Source organism: Salvelinus fontinalis, unplaced genomic scaffold, assembly GCF_029448725.1.
Source record: "Salvelinus fontinalis isolate EN_2023a unplaced genomic scaffold, ASM2944872v1 scaffold_0214, whole genome shotgun sequence".
Classification (NCBI taxonomy): domain Eukaryota; kingdom Metazoa; phylum Chordata; class Actinopteri; order Salmoniformes; family Salmonidae; genus Salvelinus; species Salvelinus fontinalis.
This window is the reverse complement of record NW_026600423.1, coordinates 12,501-38,442: the sequence shown is the minus strand read 5'-3', so window position 1 is coordinate 38,442 and position 25,942 is coordinate 12,501. Positions and strand designations below refer to the sequence as shown.

At 49.9% G+C, this 25,942-nt stretch overlaps 1 protein-coding gene across 1 annotated transcript in view; it reads right to left on the bottom strand.

The window, feature by feature from the left end:
* The window catches only part of LOC129844731 (CST complex subunit CTC1-like), a 127,563-nt gene extending 103,762 nt beyond the window's left edge, over positions 1-23,801 (bottom strand). Inside the window, exons 1-3 of the mRNA XM_055912795.1 lie at positions 23,326-23,801; positions 16,600-16,689; positions 15,665-15,802 (exon numbers count right to left, since the gene is read on the bottom strand). Coding sequence (XP_055768770.1) covers positions 15,665-15,802; positions 16,600-16,689; positions 23,326-23,511 — 414 coding nt within the window. The 5' untranslated portion in view covers positions 23,512-23,801. The remainder of the gene's footprint in view (positions 1-15,664; positions 15,803-16,599; positions 16,690-23,325) is intronic.
* Between the last annotated feature and the right edge of the window lie 2,141 nt (positions 23,802-25,942).

Below are 25,942 nucleotides of genomic sequence, written 5' to 3'. Positions count from 1 at the left end.
ACATGTCTACGTGTCTACAAGGTCCACATGTCTACATGTCTACAAGGTCCACATGTCTACGTGTCTACAAGGTCCACATGTCTACGTGTCTACAAGGTCTACATGTCTACGTGTCTACAAGGTCCACATGTCTACAAGGTCCACATGTCTACAAGGTCCACATGTCTACAAGGTCCACATGTCTACAAGGTCCACATGTCTACAAGGTCCACATGTCTACAAGGTCCACATGTCTACAAGGTCCACATGTCTACAAGGTCCACATGTCTACAAGGTCCACATGTCTACAAGGTCCACATGTCTACATGTCTACAAGGTCCACAAGGTCCACATGTCTACAAGGTCCACGTGTCTACGTGTCTACATGTCTACGTGTCTACAAGGTCCACGTGTCTACAAGGTCCACGTGTCTACAAGGTCCACGTGTCTACAAGGTCCACGTGTCTACAAGGTCCACGTGTCTACGTGTCTACAAGGTCCACGTGTCTACAAGGTCCACGTGTCTACAAGGTCCACGTGTCTACAAGGTCCACGTGTCTACAAGGTCCACGTGTCTACAAGGTCCAAGTGTCTACAAGGTCCACGTGTCTACAAGGTCCACGTGTCTACAAGGTCCACGTGTCTACAAGGTCCACATGTCTACAAGGTCCACATGTCTACAAGGTCCACATGTCTACAAGGTCCACGTGTCTACGTGTCTACAAGGTCCACGTGTCTACGTGTCTACAAGGTCCACGTGTCTACGTGTCCACATGTCTACGTGTCCACATGTCTACAAGGTCCACATGTCTACGTGTCCACATGTCCACATGTCTACAAGGTCCACATGTCTACAAGGTCCACATGTCTACAAGGTCCACATGTCTACAAGGTCCACATGTCTACAAGGTCCACATGTCTACAAGGTCCACATGTCTACAAGGTCCACGTGTCTACGTGTCCACATGTCTACGTGTCCACATGTCTACGTGTCCACGTGTCTACAAGGTCCACATGTCTACGTGTCCACGTGTCTACAAGGTCCACGTGTCTACAAGGTCCACGTGTCTACAAGGTCCACGTGTCTACAAGGTCCACGTGTCTACAAGGTCCACGTGTCTACAAGGTCCACGTGTCTACAAGGTCCACGTGTCTACAAGGTCCACGTGTCTACAAGGTCCACATGTCTACAAGGTCCACGTGTCTACAAGGTCCACGTGTCTACAAGGTCCACGTGTCTACAAGGTCCACGTGTCTACAAGGTCCACGTGTCTACAAGGTCCACATGTCTACAAGGTCCACATGTCTACAAGGTCCACATGTCTACAAGGTCCACATGTCTACAAGGTCCACATGTCTACAAGGTCCACGTGTCTACGTGTCCACGTGTCTACGTGTCCACGTGTCCACGTGTCTACGTGTCTACAAGGTCCACAAGGTCCACATGTCTACAAGGTCCAGGTGTCTACAAGGTCCACATGTCTACATGTCCACGTGTCTACGTGTCTACATGTCCACGTGTCCACGTGTCTACGTGTCTACAAGGTCCACATGTCTACAAGGTCCACGTGTCTACAAGGTCCACGTGTCTACGTGTCCACATGTCTACAAGGTCCACATGTCTACGTGTCCACGTGTCTACGTGTCCACGTGTCTACGTGTCTACAAGGTCCACGTGTCTACAAGGTCTACGTGTCTACAAGGTCCACGTGTCTACAAGGTCCACGTGTCTACAAGGTCCACGTGTCTACAAGGTCCACGTGTCTACAAGGTCCACGTGTCTACAAGGTCCACGTGTCTACAAGGTCCACGTGTCTACAAGGTCCACGTGTCTACAAGGTCCACATGTCTACAAGGTCCACATGTCTACAAGGTCCACATGTCTACAAGGTCCACATGTCTACAAGGTCCACATGTCTACATGTCTACAAGGTCCACAAGGTCCACATGTCTACAAGGTCCACGTGTCTACGTGTCTACATGTCTACGTGTCTACAAGGTCCACGTGTCTACAAGGTCCACGTGTCTACAAGGTCCACGTGTCTACAAGGTCCACGTGTCTACAAGGTCCACGTGTCTACGTGTCTACAAGGTCCACGTGTCTACAAGGTCCACGTGTCTACAAGGTCCACGTGTCTACAAGGTCCACGTGTCTACAAGGTCCACGTGTCTACAAGGTCCACGTGTCTACAAGGTCCACGTGTCTACAAGGTCCACGTGTCTACAAGGTCCACGTGTCTACAAGGTCCACGTGTCTACAAGGTCCACGTGTCTACAAGGTCCACGTGTCTACAAGGTCTACGTGTCTACAAGGTCCACGTGTCTACAAGGTCCACGTGTCTACAAGGTCCACATGTCTACAAGGTCCACATGTCTACAAGGTCCACGTGTCTACGTGTCTACAAGGTCCACGTGTCTACGTGTCTACAAGGTCCACGTGTCTACGTGTCCACATGTCTACGTGTCCACATGTCTACAAGGTCCACATGTCTACGTGTCCACATGTCCACATGTCTACAAGGTCCACATGTCTAAAAGGTCCACATGTCTAAAAGGTCCACATGTCTACAAGGTCCACATGTCTACAAGGTCCACATGTCTACAAGGTCCACATGTCTACAAGGTCCACGTGTCTACGTGTCCACATGTCTACGTGTCCACATGTCTACGTGTCCACGTGTCTACAAGGTCCACATGTCTACGTGTCCACGTGTCTACAAGGTCCAAGTGTCTACAAGGTCCACGTGTCTACAAGGTCCACGTGTCTACAAGGTCCACGTGTCTACAAGGTCCACGTGTCTACAAGGTCCACGTGTCTACAAGGTCCACGTGTCTACAAGGTCCACGTGTCTACAAGGTCCACGTGTCTACAAGGTCCACGTGTCTACAAGGTCCACGTGTCTACAAGGTCCACATGTCTACGTGTCCACGTGTCTACAAGGTCCACGTGTCTACAAGGTCCACGTGTCTACAAGGTCCACATGTCTACAAGGTCCACGTGTCTACAAGGTCCACATGTCTACAAGGTCCACATGTCTACAAGGTCCACATGTCTACAAGGTCCACATGTCTACAAGGTCCACATGTCTACAAGGTCCACGTGTCTACGTGTCCACGTGTCTACGTGTCCACGTGTCCACGTGTCTACGTGTCTACAAGGTCCACAAGGTCCACATGTCTACAAGGTCCAGGTGTCTACAAGGTCCACATGTCTACATGTCCACGTGTCCACGTGTCTACGTGTCTACATGTCCACGTGTCCACGTGTCTACGTGTCTACAAGGTCCACATGTCTACAAGGTCCACGTGTCTACAAGGTCCACGTGTCTACGTGTCCACATGTCTACAAGGTCCACATGTCTACGTGTCCACGTGTCTACGTGTCCACGTGTCTACGTGTCTACAAGGTCCACGTGTCTACAAGGTCCACGTGTCTACAAGGTCCACGTGTCTACAAGGTCCACGTGTCTACAAGGTCCACGTGTCTACAAGGTCCACATGTCTACAAGGTCCACATGTCTACAAGGTCCACATGTCTACAAGGTCAGCATGTCTACAAGGTCAGCATGTCTACAAGGTCAGCATGTCTACAAGGTCAGCATGTCTACAAGGTACACGTGTCTACAAGGTCCACGTGTCTACAAGGTCCACGTGTCTACAAGGTCCACGTGTCTACAAGGTCCACGTGTCTACAAGGTCCACGTGTCTACAAGGTCCACGTGTCTACAAGGTCCACGTGTCTACAAGGTCCACGTGTCTACAAGGTCCACGTGTCTACAAGGCCCACGTGTCTACAAGGTCCACGTGTCTACAAGGTCCACGTGTCTACAAGGTCCACGTGTCTACAAGGTCCACAAGGTCCACATGTCTACAAGGTCCACAAGGTCCACATGTCTACGTGTCTACATGTCTACGTGTCTACAAGGTGCACATGTCTACAAGGTCCACATGTCTACAAGGTCCACATGTCTACAAGGTCCACATGTCTACAAGGTCCACATGTCTACAAGGTCCACAAGGTCCACGTGTCTACAAGGTCCACGTGTCTACAAGGTCCACGTGTCTACAAGGTCCACGTGTCTACAAGGTCCACATGTCTACAAGGTCCACATGTCTACAAGGTCCACATGTCTACAAGGTCCACAAGGTTCACATGTCTACAAGGTCCACAAGGTCCACATGTCTACAAGGTCCACGTGTCTACAAGGTCCACGTGTCTACAAGGTCCACATGTCTACAAGGTCCACATGTCTACAAGGTCCACATGTCTACAAGGTCCACATGTCTACAAGGTCCACGTGTCTACAAGGTCCACGTGTCTAAAAGGTCCACGTGTCTACAAGGTCCACGTGTCTACAAGGTCCACGTGTCTACAAGGTCCACATGTCTACGTGTCTACAAGGTCCACATGTCTACAAGGTCCACGTGTCTACAAGGTCCACGTGTCTACAAGGTCCACGTGTCTACAAGGTCCACGTGTCTACAAGGTCCACATGTCTACGTGTCTACAAGGTCCACATGTCTACAAGGTCCACGTGTCTACAAGGTCCACGTGTCTACAAGGTCCACATGTCTACAAGGTCCACGTGTCTACAAGGTCCACGTGTCTACATGTCTACAAGGTCCACGTGTCTACAAGGTCCACGTGTCTACAAGGTCCACATGTCTACAAGGTCCACATGTCTACAAGGTCCACATGTCTACAAGGTCCACATGTCTACAAGGTCCACGTGTCTACATGTCTACAAGGTCCACGTGTCTACAAGGTCCACGTGTCTACAAGGTCCACATGTCTACAAGGTCCACATGTCTACAAGGTCCACGTGTCTACAAGGTCCACGTGTCTACAAGGTCCACGTGTCTACAAGGTCCACGTGTCTACAAGGTCCACGTGTCTACAAGGTCCACAAGGTCCACATGTCTACGTGTCTACAAGGTCCACGTGTCTACAAGGTCCACGTGTCTACAAGGTCCACGTGTCTACAAGGTCCACGTGTCTACAAGGTCCACGTGTCTACAAGGTCCACGTGTCTACAAGGTCCACGTGTCTACAAGGTCCACGTGTCTACAAGGTCCACGTGTCTACAAGGTCCACGTGTCTACAAGGTCCACGTGTCTACAAGGTCCACGTGTCTACAAGGTCCACATGTCTACGTGTCTACAAGGTCCACATGTCTACGTGTCTACAAGGTCCACATGTCTACGTGTCTACAAGGTCCACATGTCTACGTGTCTACAAGGTCCACATGTCTACATGGTCTACATGTCTACGTGTCTACAAGGTCCACATGTCTACAAGGTCCACATGTCTACAAGGTCCACATGTCTACAAGGTCCACATGTCTACAAGGTCCACATGTCCACAAGGTCCACATGTCTACAAGGTCCACATGTCTACAAGGTCCACATGTCTACAAGGTCCACGTTTCTACGTGTCCACATGTCTACGTGTCCACATGTCTACAAGGTCCACATGTCTACGTGTCTACAAGGTCCACGTGTCTACAAGGTCCACGTGTCTACAAGGTCCACGTGTCTACAAGGTCCACGTGTCTACAAGGTCGACGTGTCTACAAGGTCCACGTGTCTACGTGTCCACGTGTCTACAAGGTCCACGTGTCTACAAGGTCCACGTGTCTACAAGGTCCACGTGTCTACAAGGTCCACATGTCTACAAGGTCCACATGTCTACGTGTCTACAAGGTCCACGTGTCTACAAGGTCCACGTGTCTACAAGGTCCACATGTCTACGTGTCTACAAGGTCCACGTGTCTACAAGGTCCACGTGTCTACAAGGTCCACGTGTCTACGTGTCAACGTGTCTACGTGTCTACAAGGTCCACGTGTCTACAAGGTCCACGTGTCTACAAGGTCCACGTGTCTACAAGGTCCACGTGTCTACAAGGTCCACGTGTCTACAAGGTCCACGTGTCTACAAGGTCCACGTGTCTACAAGGTCTACGTGTCTACATGTCTACAAGGTCCACGTGTCTACGCGTCTACAAGGTCTACGTGTCTACAAGGTCCACGTGTCTACGTGTCTACAAGGTCTACAAGGTCTACGTGTCCACGCGTCCACGTGTCTACAAGGTCCACGTGTCTACAAGGTCCATGTGTCTACAAGGTCCACATGTCTACGTGTCTACAAGGTCCACGTGTCTACAAGGTCCACGTGTCTACGTGTCTACAAGGTCCACGTGTCTACAAGGTCCACGTGTCTACGTGTCTACAAGGTCCACGTGTCTACGTGTCTACAAGGTCCACGTGTCTACAAGGTCCACATGTCTACGTGTCTACAAGGTCCACGTGTCTACAAGGTCCACGTGTCTACAAGGTCCACGTGTCTACAAGGTCCACGTGTCTACAAGGTCCACGTGTCTACAAGGTCCACGTGTCTACGTGTCTACGTGTCTACGTGTCTACGTGTCTACGTGTCTACGTGTCTACGTGTCTACGTGTCTACGTGTCTACGTGTCCACGTGTCCACGTGTCCACGTGTCCACGTGTCTACGTGTCTACGTGTCTACGTGTCCACGTGTCTACGTGTCTACAAGGTCCACGTGTCCACGTGTCTACAAGGTCCACATGTCTACAAGGTCCACGTGTCTACAAGGTCCACATGTCTACAAGGTCCACATGTCTACATGTCCACGTGTCTACGTGTCCACGTGTCTACGTGTCTACATGTCCACGTGTCCACGTGTCTACGTGTCTACAAGGTCCACGTGTCTACAAGGTCCACATGTCTACAAGGTCCACGTGTCTACAAGGTCCACGTGTCTACAAGGTCCACGTGTCTACAAGGTCCACGTGTCTACGTGTCTACAAGGTCCACATGTCTACAAGGTCCACGTGTCTACAAGGTCCACGTGTCTACAAGGTCCACGTGTCTACAAGGTCCACGTGTCTACAAGGTCCACATGTCTACGTGTCTACAAGGTCCACATGTCTACAAGGTCCACGTGTCTACAAGGTCCACGTGTCTACAAGGTCCACGTGTCTACAAGGTCCACATGTCTACAAGGTCCACGTGTCTACAAGGTCCACGTGTCTACAAGGTCCACGTGTCTACAAGGTCCACGTGTCTACAAGGTCCACGTGTCTACAAGGTCCACGTGTCTACAAGGTCCACGTGTCTACAAGGTCCACGTGTCTACAAGGTCCACGTGTCTACAAGGTCCACGTGTCTACAAGGTCCACAAGGTCCACATGTCTACGTGTCTACAAGGTCCACATGTCTACAAGGTCCACGTGTCTACAAGGTCCACGTGTCTACAAGGTCCACATGTCTACGTGTCTACAAGGTCCACATGTCTACAAGGTCCACGTGTCTACAAGGTCCACGTGTCTACAAGGTCCACGTGTCTACAAGGTCCACGTGTCTACAAGGTCCACGTGTCTACAAGGTCCACGTGTCTACAAGGTCCACGTGTCTACAAGGTCCACGTGTCTACAAGGTCCACGTGTCTACGTGTCTACAAGGTCCACATGTCTACGTGTCTACAAGGTCCACATGTCTACGTGTCTACAAGGTCCACATGTCTACGTGTCTACAAGGTCCACATGTCTACATGTCTACAAGGTCCACATGTCTACATGTCTACAAGGTCCACATGTCTACGTGTCTACAAGGTCCACATGTCTACGTGTCTACAAGGTCTACATGTCTACGTGTCTACAAGGTCCACATGTCTACAAGGTCCACATGTCTACAAGGTCCACATGTCTACAAGGTCCACATGTCTACAAGGTCCACATGTCTACAAGGTCCACATGTCTACAAGGTCCACATGTCTACAAGGTCCACATGTCTACAAGGTCCACATGTCTACAAGGTCCACATGTCTACATGTCTACAAGGTCCACAAGGTCCACATGTCTACAAGGTCCACGTGTCTACGTGTCTACATGTCTACGTGTCTACAAGGTCCACGTGTCTACAAGGTCCACGTGTCTACAAGGTCCACGTGTCTACAAGGTCCACGTGTCTACAAGGTCCACGTGTCTACGTGTCTACAAGGTCCACGTGTCTACAAGGTCCACGTGTCTACAAGGTCCACGTGTCTACAAGGTCCACGTGTCTACAAGGTCCACGTGTCTACAAGGTCCACGTGTCTACAAGGTCCAAGTGTCTACAAGGTCCACGTGTCTACAAGGTCCACGTGTCTACAAGGTCCACGTGTCTACAAGGTCCACATGTCTACAAGGTCCACATGTCTACAAGGTCCACGTGTCTACGTGTCTACAAGGTCCACGTGTCTACGTGTCTACAAGGTCCACGTGTCTACGTGTCCACATGTCTACGTGTCCACATGTCTACAAGGTCCACATGTCTACGTGTCCACATGTCCACATGTCTACAAGGTCCACATGTCTACAAGGTCCACATGTCTACAAGGTCCACATGTCTACAAGGTCCACATGTCTACAAGGTCCACATGTCTACAAGGTCCACGTGTCTACGTGTCCACATGTCTACGTGTCCACATGTCTACGTGTCCACGTGTCTACAAGGTCCACATGTCTACGTGTCCACGTGTCTACAAGGTCCACGTGTCTACAAGGTCCACGTGTCTACAAGGTCCACGTGTCTACAAGGTCCACGTGTCTACAAGGTCCACGTGTCTACAAGGTCCACGTGTCTACAAGGTCCACGTGTCTACAAGGTCCACGTGTCTACAAGGTCCACATGTCTACGTGTCCACGTGTCTACAAGGTCCACGTGTCTACAAGGTCCACGTGTCTACAAGGTCCACGTGTCTACAAGGTCCACGTGTCTACAAGGTCCACATGTCTACAAGGTCCACATGTCTACAAGGTCCACATGTCTACAAGGTCCACATGTCTACAAGGTCCACGTGTCTACGTGTCCACGTGTCTACGTGTCCACGTGTCTACGTGTCTACAAGGTCCACAAGGTCCACATGTCTACAAGGTCCAGGTGTCTACAAGGTCCACATGTCTACATGTCCACGTGTCCACGTGTCTACGTGTCTACATGTCCACGTGTCCACGTGTCTACGTGTCTACAAGGTCCACATGTCTACAAGGTCCACGTGTCTACAAGGTCCACGTGTCTACGTGTCCACATGTCTACAAGGTCCACATGTCTACGTGTCCACGTGTCTACGTGTCCACGTGTCTACGTGTCTACAAGGTCCACGTGTCTACAAGGTCCACGTGTCTACAAGGTCCACGTGTCTACAAGGTCCACGTGTCTACAAGGTCCACGTGTCTACAAGGTCCACGTGTCTACAAGGTCCACGTGTCTACAAGGTCCACGTGTCTACAAGGTCCACATGTCTACAAGGTCCACATGTCTACAAGGTCCACATGTCTACAAGGTCCACATGTCTACATGTCTACAAGGTCCACAAGGTCCACATGTCTACAAGGTCCACGTGTCTACGTGTCTACATGTCTACGTGTCTACAAGGTCCACGTGTCTACAAGGTCCACGTGTCTACAAGGTCCACGTGTCTACAAGGTCCACGTGTCTACAAGGTCCACGTGTCTACGTGTCTACAAGGTCCACGTGTCTACAAGGTCCACGTGTCTACAAGGTCCACGTGTCTACAAGGTCCACGTGTCTACAAGGTCCACGTGTCTACAAGGTCCACGTGTCTACAAGGTCCACGTGTCTACAAGGTCCACGTGTCTACAAGGTCCACGTGTCTACAAGGTCCACGTGTCTACAAGGTCCACGTGTCTACAAGGTCTACGTGTCTACAAGGTCCACGTGTCTACAAGGTCCACGTGTCTACAAGGTCCACATGTCTACAAGGTCCACATGTCTACAAGGTCCACGTGTCTACGTGTCTACAAGGTCCACGTGTCTACGTGTCTACAAGGTCCACGTGTCTACGTGTCCACATGTCTACGTGTCCACATGTCTACAAGGTCCACATGTCTACGTGTCCACATGTCCACATGTCTACAAGGTCCACATGTCTAAAAGGTCCACATGTCTACAAGGTCCACATGTCTACAAGGTCCACATGTCTACAAGGTCCACGTGTCTACAAGGTCCACGTGTCTACGTGTCCACATGTCTACGTGTCCACGTGTCTACGTGTCCACGTGTCTACAAGGTCCACATGTCTACGTGTCCACGTGTCTACAAGGTCCACGTGTCTACAAGGTCCACGTGTCTACAAGGTCCACGTGTCTACAAGGTCCACGTGTCTACAAGGTCCACGTGTCTACAAGGTCCACGTGTCTACAAGGTCCACGTGTCTACAAGGTCCACGTGTCTACAAGGTCCACGTGTCTACAAGGTCCACGTGTCTACAAGGTCCACGTGTCTACAAGGTCCACATGTCTACGTGTCCACGTGTCTACAAGGTCCACGTGTCTACAAGGTCCACGTGTCTACAAGGTCCACATGTCTACAAGGTCCACGTGTCTACAAGGTCCACATGTCTACAAGGTCCACATGTCTACAAGGTCCACATGTCTACAAGGTCCACGTGTCTACGTGTCCACGTGTCTACGTGTCCACGTGTCCACGTGTCTACGTGTCTACAAGGTCCACAAGGTCCACATGTCTACAAGGTCCAGGTGTCTACAAGGTCCACATGTCTACATGTCCACGTGTCCACGTGTCTACGTGTCTACATGTCCACGTGTCCACGTGTCTACGTGTCTACATGTCCACGTGTCCACGTGTCTACGTGTCTACAAGGTCCACATGTCTACAAGGTCCACGTGTCTACAAGGTCCACGTGTCTACGTGTCCACATGTCTACAAGGTCCACATGTCTACGTGTCCACGTGTCTACGTGTCCACGTGTCTACGTGTCTACAAGGTCCACGTGTCTACAAGGTCCACGTGTCTACAAGGTCCACGTGTCTACAAGGTCCACGTGTCTACAAGGTCCACGTGTCTACAAGGTCCACATGTCTACAAGGTCCACATGTCTACAAGGTCCACATGTCTACAAGGTCAGCATGTCTACAAGGTCAGCATGTCTACAAGGTCAGCATGTCTACAAGGTCAGCATGTCTACAAGGTACACGTGTCTACAAGGTCCACGTGTCTACAAGGTCCACGTGTCTACAAGGTCCACGTGTCTACAAGGTCCACGTGTCTACAAGGTCCACGTGTCTACAAGGTCCACGTGTCTACAAGGTCCACGTGTCTACAAGGTCCACGTGTCTACAAGGTCCACGTGTCTACAAGGTCCACGTGTCTACAAGGTCCACGTGTCTACAAGGCCCACGTGTCTACAAGGTCCACGTGTCTACAAGGTCCACGTGTCTACAAGGTCCACGTGTCTACAAGGTCCACAAGGTCCACATGTCTACAAGGTCCACAAGGTCCACATGTCTACGTGTCTACATGTCTACGTGTCTACAAGGTGCACATGTCTACAAGGTCCACATGTCTACAAGGTCCACATGTCTACAAGGTCCACATGTCTACAAGGTCCAAGGTCCACGTGTCTACAAGGTCCACGTGTCTACAAGGTCCACGTGTCTACAAGGTCCACGTGTCTACAAGGTCCACATGTCTACAAGGTCCACATGTCTACAAGGTCCACATGTCTACAAGGTCCACAAGGTTCACATGTCTACAAGGTCCACAAGGTCCACATGTCTACAAGGTCCACGTGTCTACAAGGTCCACGTGTCTACAAGGTCCACATGTCTACAAGGTCCACATGTCTACAAGGTCCACATGTCTACAAGGTCCACATGTCTACAAGGTCCACGTGTCTACAAGGTCCACGTGTCTAAAAGGTCCACGTGTCTACAAGGTCCACGTGTCTACAAGGTCCACGTGTCTACAAGGTCCACATGTCTACGTGTCTACAAGGTCCACATGTCTACAAGGTCCACGTGTCTACAAGGTCCACGTGTCTACAAGGTCCACGTGTCTACAAGGTCCACGTGTCTACAAGGTCCACATGTCTACGTGTCTACAAGGTCCACATGTCTACAAGGTCCACGTGTCTACAAGGTCCACGTGTCTACAAGGTCCACATGTCTACAAGGTCCACGTGTCTACAAGGTCCACGTGTCTACAAGGTCCACGTGTCTACAAGGTCCACGTGTCTACAAGGTCCACATGTCTACAAGGTCCACGTGTCTACAAGGTCCACGTGTCTACAAGGTCCACGTGTCTACAAGGTCCACGTGTCTACAAGGTCCACGTGTCTACAAGGTCCACGTGTCTACAAGGTCCACAAGGTCCACATGTCTACGTGTCTACAAGGTCCACGTGTCTACAAGGTCCACGTGTCTACAAGGTCCACGTGTCTACAAGGTCCACGTGTCTACAAGGTCCACGTGTCTACAAGGTCCACGTGTCTACAAGGTCCACGTGTCTACAAGGTCCACGTGTCTACAAGGTCCACGTGTCTACAAGGTCCACGTGTCTACAAGGTCCACGTGTCTACAAGGTCCACGTGTCTACAAGGTCCACATGTCTACGTGTCTACAAGGTCCACATGTCTACGTGTCTACAAGGTCCACATGTCTACGTGTCTACAAGGTCCACATGTCTACGTGTCTACAAGGTCCACATGTCTACATGGTCTACATGTCTACGTGTCTACAAGGTCCACATGTCTACAAGGTCCACATGTCTACAAGGTCCACATGTCTACAAGGTCCACATGTCTACAAGGTCCACATGTCTACAAGGTCCACATGTCTACAAGGTCCACATGTCTACAAGGTCCACATGTCTACAAGGTCCACGTTTCTACGTGTCCACATGTCTACGTGTCCACATGTCTACAAGGTCCACATGTCTACGTGTCTACAAGGTCCACGTGTCTACAAGGTCCACGTGTCTACAAGGTCCACGTGTCTACAAGGTCCACGTGTCTACAAGGTCGACGTGTCTACAAGGTCCACGTGTCTACGTGTCCACGTGTCTACAAGGTCCACGTGTCTACAAGGTCCACGTGTCTACAAGGTCCACGTGTCTACAAGGTCCACATGTCTACAAGGTCCACATGTCTACGTGTCTACAAGGTCCACGTGTCTACAAGGTCCACGTGTCTACAAGGTCCAAATGTCTACGTGTCTACAAGGTCCACGTGTCTACAAGGTCCACGTGTCTACAAGGTCCACGTGTCTACGTGTCAACGTGTCTACGTGTCTACAAGGTCCACGTGTCTACAAGGTCCACGTGTCTACAAGGTCCACGTGTCTACAAGGTCCACGTGTCTACAAGGTCCACGTGTCTACAAGGTCCACGTGTCTACAAGGTCCACGTGTCTACAAGGTCTACGTGTCTACATGTCTACAAGGTCCACGTGTCTACGCGTCTACAAGGTCTACGTGTCTACAAGGTCCACGTGTCTACGTGTCTACAAGGTCTACAAGGTCTACGTGTCCACGCGTCCACGTGTCTACAAGGTCCACAAGGTCCACGTGTCTACAAGGTCCACATGTCTACGTGTCTACAAGGTCCACGTGTCTACAAGGTCCACGTGTCTACGTGTCTACAAGGTCCACGTGTCTACAAGGTCCACGTGTCTACGTGTCTACAAGGTCCACGTGTCTACGTGTCTACAAGGTCCACGTGTCTACAAGGTCCACATGTCTACGTGTCTACAAGGTCCACGTGTCTACAAGGTCCACGTGTCTACAAGGTCCACGTGTCTACAAGGTCCACGTGTCTACAAGGTCCACGTGTCTACAAGGTCCACGTGTCTACAAGGTCCACGTGTCTACGTGTCTACGTGTCTACGTGTCTACGTGTCTACGTGTCTACGTGTCTACGTGTCTACGTGTCTACGTGTCCACGTGTCCACGTGTCCACGTGTCCACGTGTCTACGTGTCTACGTGTCTACGTGTCCACGTGTCTACGTGTCTACAAGGTCCACGTGTCCACGTGTCTACAAGGTCCACATGTCTACAAGGTCCACGTGTCTACAAGGTCCACATGTCTACAAGGTCCACATGTCTACATGTCCACGTGTCCACGTGTCTACGTGTCTACATGTCCACGTGTCCACGTGTCTACGTGTCTACAAGGTCCACATGTCTACAAGGTCCACGTGTCTACAAGGTCCACGTGTCTACGTGTCCACATGTCTACAAGGTCCACGTGTCTACGTGTCCACGTGTCTACGTGTCCACGTGTCTACGTGTCTACAAGGTCCACGTGTCTACGTGTCTACAAGGTCCACATGTCTACAAGGTCCACATGTCTACAAGGTCCACGTGTCTACGTGTCTACAAGGTCCACGTGTCTACAAGGTCCACGTGTCTACGTGTCTACAAGGTCCACGTGTCTACAAGGTCCACATGTCTACGTGTCTACAAGGTCCACGTGTCTACAAGGTCCACGTGTCTACAAGGTCCACGTGTCTACAAGGTCTACGTGTCTACAGTGTCTACAGTGTCTACAGTGTCTACGTGTCTACGTGTCTACAAGGTCCACATGTCTACGTGTACAAGGTGTTACGTTCCCCAGTTTCTGTGTTCTGTTTTGTATTTGAGTGTGTGTTTCAGGAGATGGCTTCCTGAAGTACTCCCCAACCAGCTGATTGGTCAACCCCAGGCTAATTGGTGATTGGAGCTGACCCCGCCCCCTCGTCAAGAAGCAGCTGACTCTAATCACCATTGCCACCTGAAGATAAAAGCCAGTGCTCTGCCCAAGAGAGTAGAGATTGAGAGAGGAGATGAGATAAGGAGTAGAGAGTTGGAGATTGAGAGAAAAATTAGATTGTGATATAGTGTTGGTTGTGTATCAGAAAGTGTGGTATGTACTGTTGTTGTTGGTAGCAGTTTTGCTATGTCCTGTGTTTGTGAGTGTTTGTGAAATCGTTAATAATTACTCTGTTTCATTTGTTCCCAGGGGGGGAAGGAGAAGGCACTTTGGGAGTGCTTAGGCAAGAGGCCCGAGGGCATACATATACCCGTAGTATATTTACTGTCTAGGCACACTAGGTAAGACCTGGGCGGACCACCCCCTGTATTTTGGTTAGGGCACCAGGCGGTGTTAAGTTAGGTAAGTTAAGTGGGTAGGCAGGTTAGATAGGAGAGGGGGAACTTTGATATTTACTTTCTTTGCTTTGGTTCCGTCCAGCCCCTTTTCCCCATATTACCGTGTAAGAAAATAAATCCAAGTAAACGGTAAATTCTGCTTTTGTGTCATCCTTGCTCGCACCTACAGTCCATACCTCTTGCACTTCAGCGAGTTGAGTTGTAGCAGGGAGTTGCGTTCCCTCTTCTCAGAGGCGTGCGTAACACAAGGGGCCACGTGTCCACGTGTCTACGTGTCTACATGTCTACGTGTCCACTCGCAGGTCGTACGTTTTGTACCACTTCTTCCCAGGGGGTTATGGGTAAACATTTAGAAAACCACTGGGTTCCATGATAGTGGCAACACATGGAGTTGGATATAGTCCCGGTCTTGTATTTTGACTGGCATTGTGTCGACCACTGTAAAGTTACTTCCTGTACTAAACCGTGTATCGGAATGCTTGACTCATCAGAATGAATTGATCCTCTCTAGGAATAATAGCTCCACCAGTCTGTAACCACGGTTGGGTTTTTAGGGAGGGGCTTTTTGAATGTATTTTTTTAGAGCCCCCCCCCCCCAAAAGGTCTGTGCATGGTCCTGAGCCTGACCAATACGTGTGTGACCATAAGGAATCACAAAACACTGTATTTTTAAAAGGTTGCGCACCGTTGAGTCCTGCTGAACGCAGCCCAACTCACCTGGGAGTAGGGTGTGGTCAGGAGTGGGTGGGTCAGGGTGTGGATCCTCCAATCAGAGCGCACCAGGAGGGAGGGGTTCGTATGGAGCTCTACACCACTCCTCCCAGCAACACGGCAGCCAATCAGAACACTGGGATCCTGAGTGACAGGAACACAGGCCAATCAGGCTGTAAAACACTCCACATACCAAAAAGCTTTACTAGATCAAATGAAAACAACCCAAGACTTTTAGTTCATTAATTCGGCCAGTTTAAAATCACCACACATAAAACTGGAAAAAGCCATACATACACATGAGTTAAATCATGGAAGACAACATAAAATACAGTCTGGGACTTATTTCCATTGTGGTCCTCTTGAGACAAGATGAGACAAGATCCAACACGGTTGAACACGGTTTGACAGAGAAGTCAAAAACCTTACGTGTAGGAGAGAGAGGGATGGAGGGAGGGAGACAGAGCGATGGAAGGAGACGGAGGGATAGCATGATGGAGGGATGAGGGAGAGAGAGAGAGGGAGAGAGAGAGAGGGATGAACGGGAGGGATAGAGACAGAGAGAGGGAGAGGGATGGAGGGAGAGAGAGGGATGAACGGGAGGGATAGAGACAGAGAGAGGGAGAGGGATGGAGGGAGAGAGAGGGATGAACGGGAGGGATAGAGACAGAGAGAGGGAGAGGGATGGAGGGATAGGGGAGGTATAGAGACAGAGAGAGGGGTGGAGGGATGGGGGAGGTATAGAGACAGAGAGAGGGAGAGGGATGGAGGGATGAGGGAGAGAGAGGGATGAACGGGAGGGATAGAGACAGAGAGAGGGAGAGGGATGGAGGGATGAGGGAGAGAGAGGGATGAACGGGAGAGATAGAGACAGAGAGAGGGAGAGAGAGGGGGGAGGTATAGAGACAGAGAGAGGGGTGGAGGGATGGGGGATAGAGTACCTGAGTGTTAGGAGCGATGAGTCTGTAGAAAGATCCAGCCTGGATCAGAGGAAACCAGCGTACTGACGACCTCACAAACAACAGCTCTACCTGAGTGAGAGAGAGAGACAGACAGCAGAGAGAGACAGACACCAGAGGGAGACAGACAGCAGAGAGAGACAGACACCAGAGGGAGACAGACAGCAGAGGGAGACAGACACCAGAGGGAGACAGACACCAGAGGGAGACAGACAGCAGAGGGAGACAGACACCAGAGGGAGACAGACACCAGAGGGAGACAGACACCAGAGGGAGACAGACACCAGAGGGAGACAGACACCAGAGGGAGACAGACACCAGAGGGAGACAGACACCAGAGGGAGACAGACACCAGAGGGAGACAGACACCAGAGGGAGACAGACAGCAGAGAGAGACAGACAGCAGAGGGAGACAGACACCAGAGAGAGACAGACACCAGAGGGAGACAGACACCAGAGGGAGACAGACAACAGAGAGAGACAGACAGCAGAGAGAGACAGACAGCAGAGGGAGACAGACACCAGAGGGAGACAGACACCAGAGGGAGACAGACACCAGAGGGAGACAGACACCAGAGAGAGACAGACAACAGAGAGAGACAGACAGCAGAGAGAGACAGACAGCAGAGAGAGACAGACAGCAGAGGGAGACAGACACCAGAGGGAGACAGACACCAGAGAGAGACAGACACCAGAGGGAGACAGACACCAGAGAGAGACAGACACCAGAGGGAGACAGACACCAGAGGGAGACAGACACCAGAGGGAGACAGACACCAGAGGGAGACAGACAGCAGGGAGAGACAGACAGCAGAGGGAGACAGACACCAGAGAGAGACAGACACCAGAGGGAGACAGACACCAGAGAGAGACAGACACCAGAGGGAGACAGACACCAGAGGGAGACAGACACCAGAGGGAGACAGACACCAGAGGAAGACAGACAACAGAGAGAGACAGACAGCAGAGAGAGACAGACAGCAGAGGGAGACAGACACCAGAGAGAGACAGACACCAGAGGGAGACAGACACCAGAGGGAGACAGACACCAGAGAGAGACAGACAGCAGAGGGAGACAGACACCAGAGAGAGACAGACACCAGAGGGAGACAGACACCAGAGGGAGACAGACAACAGAGAGAGACAGACAGCAGAGAGAGACAGACAGCAGAGGGAGACAGACACCAGAGAGAGACAGACACCAGAGGGAGACAGACACCAGAGGGAGACAGACACCAGAGGGAGACAGACACCAGAGAGAGACAGACAGCAGAGGGAGACAGACACCAGAGAGAGACAGACACCAGAGGGAGACACACACCAGAGGGAGACAGACACCAGAGAGAGACAGACACCAGAGAGAGACAGACACCAGAGGGAGACAGACACCAGAGGGAGACAGACACCAGAGGGAGACAGACACCAGAGGGAGACAGAAAACAGAGGGAGACAGAAAACAGAGGGAGACAGACACCAGAGGGAGACAGACACCAGAGGGAGACAGACACCAGAGGGAGACAGACACCAGAGGGAGACAGACACCAGAGGGAGACAGACACCAGAGCGAGACAGACAGCAGAGAGAGACAGACACCAGAGGGAGACAGACACCAGAGAGAGACAGACAGCAGAGGGAGACAGACACCAGAGAGAGACAGACACCAGAGGGAGACACACACCAGAGGGAGACAGACACCAGAGAGAGACAGACACCAGAGGGAGACAGACACCAGAGGGAGACAGACACCAGAGGGAGACAGACACCAGAGGGAGACAGACACCAGAGGGAGACAGACACCAGAGAGAGACAGACACCAGAGGGAGACAGACACCAGAGGGAGACAGACACCAGAGGGAGACAGACACCAGAGGGAGACAGACAGCAGAGGGAGACAGACAGCAGAGGGAGACAGACACCAGAGGGAGACAGACACCAGAGGGAGACAGACACCAGAGGGAGACAGACACCAGAGGGAGACAGACACCAGAGGGAGACAGACAGCAGAGAGAGACAGACACCAGAGGGAGACAGACACCAGAGAGAGGTCATGATCAGATGGTCTCCTGCATTTTTCAGCATGTTCTTAAAAAAAGATTGATTTAGAGTTAGATATACTTGGAGTTTTGTTAAGAAAATATACAGGATACTACCCTACATAACACTATGTCACCAGGACATATACAGGATATTACCTTACACAACACTATGTCACCAGGACATATACAGGATACTACCCTCCACAACACAACCTCCACTATGTCACCAGGACATATACAGGATACTACCCTCCACAACACTATGTCACCAGGACATATACAGGATACTACCCTCCACAACACAACCTCCACTATGTCACCAGGACATATACAGGATACTACCCTCCACAACACTATGTCACCAGGACATATACAGGATACTACCCTCTACAACATAACCTTCACTATGTCACCAGGACATATACAGGATACTACCCTCTACAACATAACCTTCACTATGTCACCAGGACATATACAGGATACTACCCTCCACAACACTATGTCACCAGGACATATACAGGATACTACCCTCCACAACACTATGTCACCAGGACATATACAGGATACTACCCTCCACAACACTATGTCACCAGGACATATACAGGATACTACCCTCCACAATATAACCTTCACTATGTCACCAGGACATATACAGGATACTACCCTCTACAACACTATGTCACCAGGACATATACAGGATACTACCCTCCACAACACTATGTCACCAGGACATATACAGGATACTACCCTCCACAACACTATGTCACCAGGACATATACAGGATACTACCCTCCACAACACTATGTCACCAGGACATATACAGGATACTACCCTCCACAACACTATGTCACCAGGACATATACAGGATACTACCCTCCACTACACTATGTCACCAGGACATATACAGGATACTACCCTCCACAACATAACCTTCACTATGTCACCAGGACATATACAGGATACTACCCTCCACAACACTATGTCACCAGGACATATACAGGATACTACCCTCCACAACATAACCTTCACTATGTCCCCAGGACATATACAGGATACTACCCTCCACAACACTATGTCACCAGGACATATACAGGATATTACCCTCCACAACATAACCTCCACTATGTCACCAGGACATATACAGGATACTACCCTCCACAACACTATGTCACCAGGACATATACAGGATACTACCCTCCACAACACTATGTCACCAGGACATATACAGGATACTACCCTCCACAACACTATGTCACCAGGACATATACAGGATACTACCCTCCACAACACTATGTCACCAGGACATATACAGGATACTACCCTCCACAACACTATGTCACCAGGACATATACAGGATACTACCCTCCACAACACTATGTCACCAGGACAAATACAGAATACTACCCTCCACAACACTATGTCACCAGGACATATACAGGATACTACCCTCCACAACACTATGTCACCAGGACATATACAGGATACTACCCTCCACAACATAACCTTCACTATGTCACCAGGACATATACAGGATACCACCCTCCACAACACTATGTCACCAGGACATATACAGGATACTACCCTCCACAACACTATGTCACCAGGACATATACAGGATACTACCCTCCACAACACTATGTCACCAGGACATATACAGGATACTACCCTCCACAACATAACCTTCACTATGTCACCAGGACATATACAGGATACTACCCTCCACAACACTATGTCACCAGGACATATACAGGATACTACCCTCCACAACACTATGTCACCAGGACATATACAGGATACTACCCTCCACAACACTATGTCACCAGGACATATACAGGATACTACCCTCCACAACACTATGTCACCAGGACGTATACAGGATACTACCCTCCACAACACTATGTCACCAGGACATATACAGGATACTACCCTCCACAACACTATGTCACCAGGACATATACAGGATACTACCCTCCACAACACTATGTCACCAGGACATATACAGGATACTACCCTCCACAACACTATGTCACCAGGACATATACAGGATACTACCCTCCACTATGTCACCAGGACATATACAGGATACTACCCTCCACAACACTATGTCACCAGGACATATACAGGATACTACCCTCCACTATGTCACCAGGACATATACAGGATACTACCCTCCACAACACTATGTCACCAGGACATATACAGGATACTACCCTCCACAACACTATGTCACCAGGACATATACAGGATACTACCCTCCACAACACTATGTCACCAGGACATATACAGGATACTACCCTCCACAACATAACCTTTACTATGTCACCAGGACATATACAGGATACTACCCTCCACAACACTATGTCACCAGGACATATACAGGATGCTACCCTCTACAACATAACCTTCACTATGTCACCAGGACATATACAGGATACTACCCTCCACAACACTATGTCACCAGGACATATACAGGATACTACCCTCCACAACACTATGTCACCAGGACATATACAGGATACTACCCTCCACAACACTATGTCACCAGGACATATACAGGATACTACCCTCCACAACACTATGTCACCAGGACATATACAGGATGCTACCCTCCACAACACTATGTCACCAGGACATATACAGGATACTACCCTCCACAACACTATGTCACCAGGACATATACAGGATACTACCCTCTACAACATAACCCTCACTATGTCACCAGGACATATACAGGATACTACCCTCCACAACATAGCCTTCACTATGTCACCAGGACATATACAGGATACTACCCTCCACAACACTATGTCACCAGGACATATACAGGATACTACCCTCCACAACACTATGTCACCAGGACATATACAGGATACTACCCTCTACAACACTATGTCACCAGGACATATACAGGATACTACCCTCCACAACACTATGTCACCAGGACATATACAGGATACTACCCTCCACAACACAACCTCCACTATGTCACCAGGACATATACAGGATACTACCCTCCACAACACTATGTCACCAGGACATATACAGGATACTACCCTCCATAACACTATGTCACCAGGACATATACAGGATACTACCCTCCACTATGTCACCAGGACATATACAGGATACTACCCTCCACAACACTATGTCACCAGGACATATACAGGATACTACCCTCCACAACACTATGTCACCAGGACATATACAGGATACTACCCTCCACAACACAACCTCCACTATGTCACCAGGACATATACAGGATACTACCCTCCACAACACTATGTCACCAGGACATATACAGGATACTACCCTCCACAACACTATGTCACCAGGACATATACAGGATACTACCCTACATAACACTATGTCACCAGGACATATACAGGATACTACCCTCCACAACACTATGTCACCAGGACATATACAGGATACTACCCTCCACAACACTATGTCACCAGGATATATACAGGATACTACCCTCCACAACACTATGTCACCAGGACATATACAGGATACTACCCTCCACAACATAACCTTCACTATGTCACCAGGACATATACAGGATACTACCCTCCACAACACTATGTCACCAGGACATATACAGGATACTACCCTCCACAACATAACCTTCACTATGTCACCAGGACATATACAGGATACTACCCTCCACAACATAACTGTCACGTACGCTTCCTCTCCGGCGCTCCAGGTCGCCATGCTTCCTGACTCTCAGCACACACATAGGTCATATAAATGCATAGGTCGGCAGGGTAGCCTAGTGGTCAGAGCGTTGGACTAGTAACCGAAAGGTTGCAAGATCAAATCTCCAAGCTGACAAGGTACAAATCTGTTGTTCTGCCCCTGAACAAGGCAGTTAACCCACTGTTCCTAGGCCGTCATTGAAAATAAGAATTTGTTTTTAACTGACTTGCCAAGTTAAATAAAGGTAAAATCTATTTAAAAAAATAAAAATGCAGAACTCTGCAAAAATATCCTCTGTGTACAACGAAAAATATCAAATAATGCAGAGCAGAATTAGGGCCGATACCCACTAATTATCAAAATCCAGAAAAGAGACGTTAAATTCTACAACCACCTAAAAGGAAGCGATTCCCAAACCTTCCATAACAAAGCCATCACCTACAGAGAGATGAACCTGGAGAAGAGTCCCCTAAGCAAGCTGGTCCTTGAGAAAGACCACTTACATAATATAACATTAGAAATGTCTTTATTCTTTTGCAACTTCTGTGAGTGTAATGTTTACTGTTCATTTTTATTGTTATTTTACTTTTTGTTTATTATCTATTTCACTTGCTTTGGCAATGTTAACATATGTTTCCCATGACAATGAAGCCCCTTGAATTGAATTGAATTAAGAGAGAAACAGAGACAGACAGAGACAGAGAGACAGGGAGACAGGGAGAGACAGGGAAAGAAAGAGAGAAAGAGAGACAGAGAGAGACAGAAAGAGAGACAGAGACAGAGAGAGAGGGAGAGACAGAGAGACAGAGAAAGAAAGAGAGACAGAGACAGGGAGAGAGGGAGAGACAGAGAGACAGAGAAAGAAAGAGAGACAGAGACAGGGAGACAGGGAGAGAAAGAGAGACAGAGAGACAGAGACAGGGAGACAGGGAGAGACATATAGACAGAGAGAGAGAGGGGATACTCTCACCGTTCTGGTCTGTCCGTCTGTCTCTCTCTCCTGTAATGGACAGTTCCTGGGGTCCCGCTCCCACCGCTGAATTTGACCAATGAGATCAGCCCTCACAGAGAAACACAGAGATAACCCAGCCTCTTCTCCCTCACAGGCAATCCCCTCGTTCCGCCAGGCCACGCCCTCCTTTCCTTCCACACACATCACCACGGAGATACAGGGCCAGTCGCCTGGCAATGAGGCTCCTCCTCCTGGTTTGGAGCAGGTCTCGTTCTCTGTGTGGTTTTGTCGTGCTCTCTTGGCCCCTCCCTCTCTCGTCTCTATCCTATCTTCTTCACTGCTCCTCTTCTTCCTCTCAGAAACGTCATCTGTCCTTTCCTCCCTCTCTTCTCCCCCTTTCTCTCTCCTCTCCTCCCTCTCTTCTCCCCCTTTCCCTCTCCTCTCCTCCCTCGCTTCTCCCCCTTTCTCGCTCCTCTCCTCCCTCTCTTCTCCCCCTTTCTCTTCTCCCCCTTTCCCTCTCCTCTCCTCCCTCTCTTCTCCCCCTTTCCCTCTCCTCTCCTCCCTCGCTTCTCCCCCTTTCTCGCTCCTCTCCTCCCTCTCTTCTCCCCCTTTCTCTCTCCTCTCCTCCCTCTCTTCTCCCCCTTTCCCTCTCCTCTCCTCCCTCTCTTCTCCCCCTTTCCCTCTCCTCTCCTCCCTCTCTTCTCCCCCTTTCTCTCTCCTCTCCTCCCTCTCTTCTCCCCCTTTCTCTCTCCTCTCCTCCCTCTCTTCTCCCCCTTTCTCTCTCCTCTCCTCCCTCTCTTCTCCCCCTTTCTCTCTCATCTCTCCTCTGTCTCTCTCGGTCTCCCTCTCTCCTCCCTGTGTCATTCTGCTGTTTTCTCTGAGGAGGAGTGTTGCCATGGCAGCAGAGGGGCTGAGGATCTGGAGGTCGTTCAGACACAGCTGGATGTACACCCTGGAACACACACACTCTTGCTATTATAACAAAGACACACACATTACTGTGTGTGTGTGTGTGTGTGTGTGTGTGTGTGTGTGTGTGTGTGTGTGTGTGTGTGTGTGTGTGTGTGTGTGTGTGTGTGTGTGTGTGCGTGCGTGTGTGTACCTGCAGTGTCTGTGTGTGATGTAACTGTCCTGGTCCAGGTGTCTGTATGAAGGGAACTCTGATTGGAGGAATCTCTCCATCACCATGGTGAACCTCTGCACACACACCAAGCAACCTGTAGACACACACACACAAGCACACACATTATAAACGCACACACACAAATTATTAACACACACCAAACACACATTATAAATACACAAACGGTATAAACATCATCAACACACACGGAGAACAAGATGGCCCCAACAGACATGGCAGCTCCGAAGCAACTTTGCAGGATTTAGTTTTTTTATGTGTTATTTCTTACATTATTAACCCAGAAATGTTTTGTGTGTTATTACATACAGCCAGAAATAACTTTTGGATATCAGAGCGGTGGTAACTCACCAGCATTACGACCAGGACTTTCCCAAATTGGACTAAGATGTACCCCCCCAATTTAACTCATCCCAGAGGCCGATCCAAAAGGCAGAGCAGAGGTATTCGGAGTGGACTTCTAGTCCGACTCAGGAGGACGGCACCACATCCACCGCTTCCAAGTATATTAAACACTCGACCACTGCTACTCCAACTTCCTGCCTACAAGGCCCTCCCCCGCCATCCCTTAGGCAAATCAGATCACGACCCCATTTTGCTCCTCCCTTCCTATAGGCAGAAACTCAAAACAGGAAGTACCCGTGCTAAGGTCTATTCAACACTGGTCTGACCAATCAGAATCCATGCTTCAAGATTGATTTGATCACGTGGACTGGGATATGGGCCAGGTTGCCTCTGAGAATAGCATTGACATATATATACATATACAGTGGGGCAAAAAAGTATTTAGTCAGCCACCAATTGTGCAAGTTCTCCAACTTAAAAAGATGAGAGAGGCCTGTCAAATAAGCGCCGTCCACGGGGTATGGAATGGCGTTGCAAAATGGAGTGATAGCCTTCCTTCTTCAAAAGCCCTTTGACCCTGTACAAATCTCCCACTTTACCCCCCCCAAAGCCCCCCCAGACCATCACATTGCCTCCACCATGCTTGACAGATGGCGAGTTTCACAAATGTTGATCTTTGTGATTCGAACACCTCAAACTTAGATTTGTCTGTCCATAACACGGTTTTCCAACCTTCCTCTGTCCAGGATGCTGGCCTTCTAGGCAGAGTTCCTCTGTCCAGTGTCTGTGTTCTTTTGCCCATCTTAATCTTTTCTTTTATTGGCCAGTCTGAGATATGGCTTTTTCTCTGCAACTCTGCCTAGAAGGCCAGCATCCTGGACAGAGGAACTCTGCCTAGAAGGCCAGCATCCTGGACAGAGGAACTCTGCCTAGAAGGCCAGCATCCTGGACAGAGGAACTCTGCCTAGAAGGCCAGCATCCTGGACATAGGAACTCTGCCTAGAAGGCCAGCATCCTGGACAGAGGAACTCTGCCTAGAAGGCCAGCATCCTGGACAGAGGAACTCTGCCTAGAAGGCCAGCATCCTGGACAGAGGAACTCTGCCTAGAAGGCCAGCATCCTGGACAGAGGAACTCTGCCTAGAAGGCC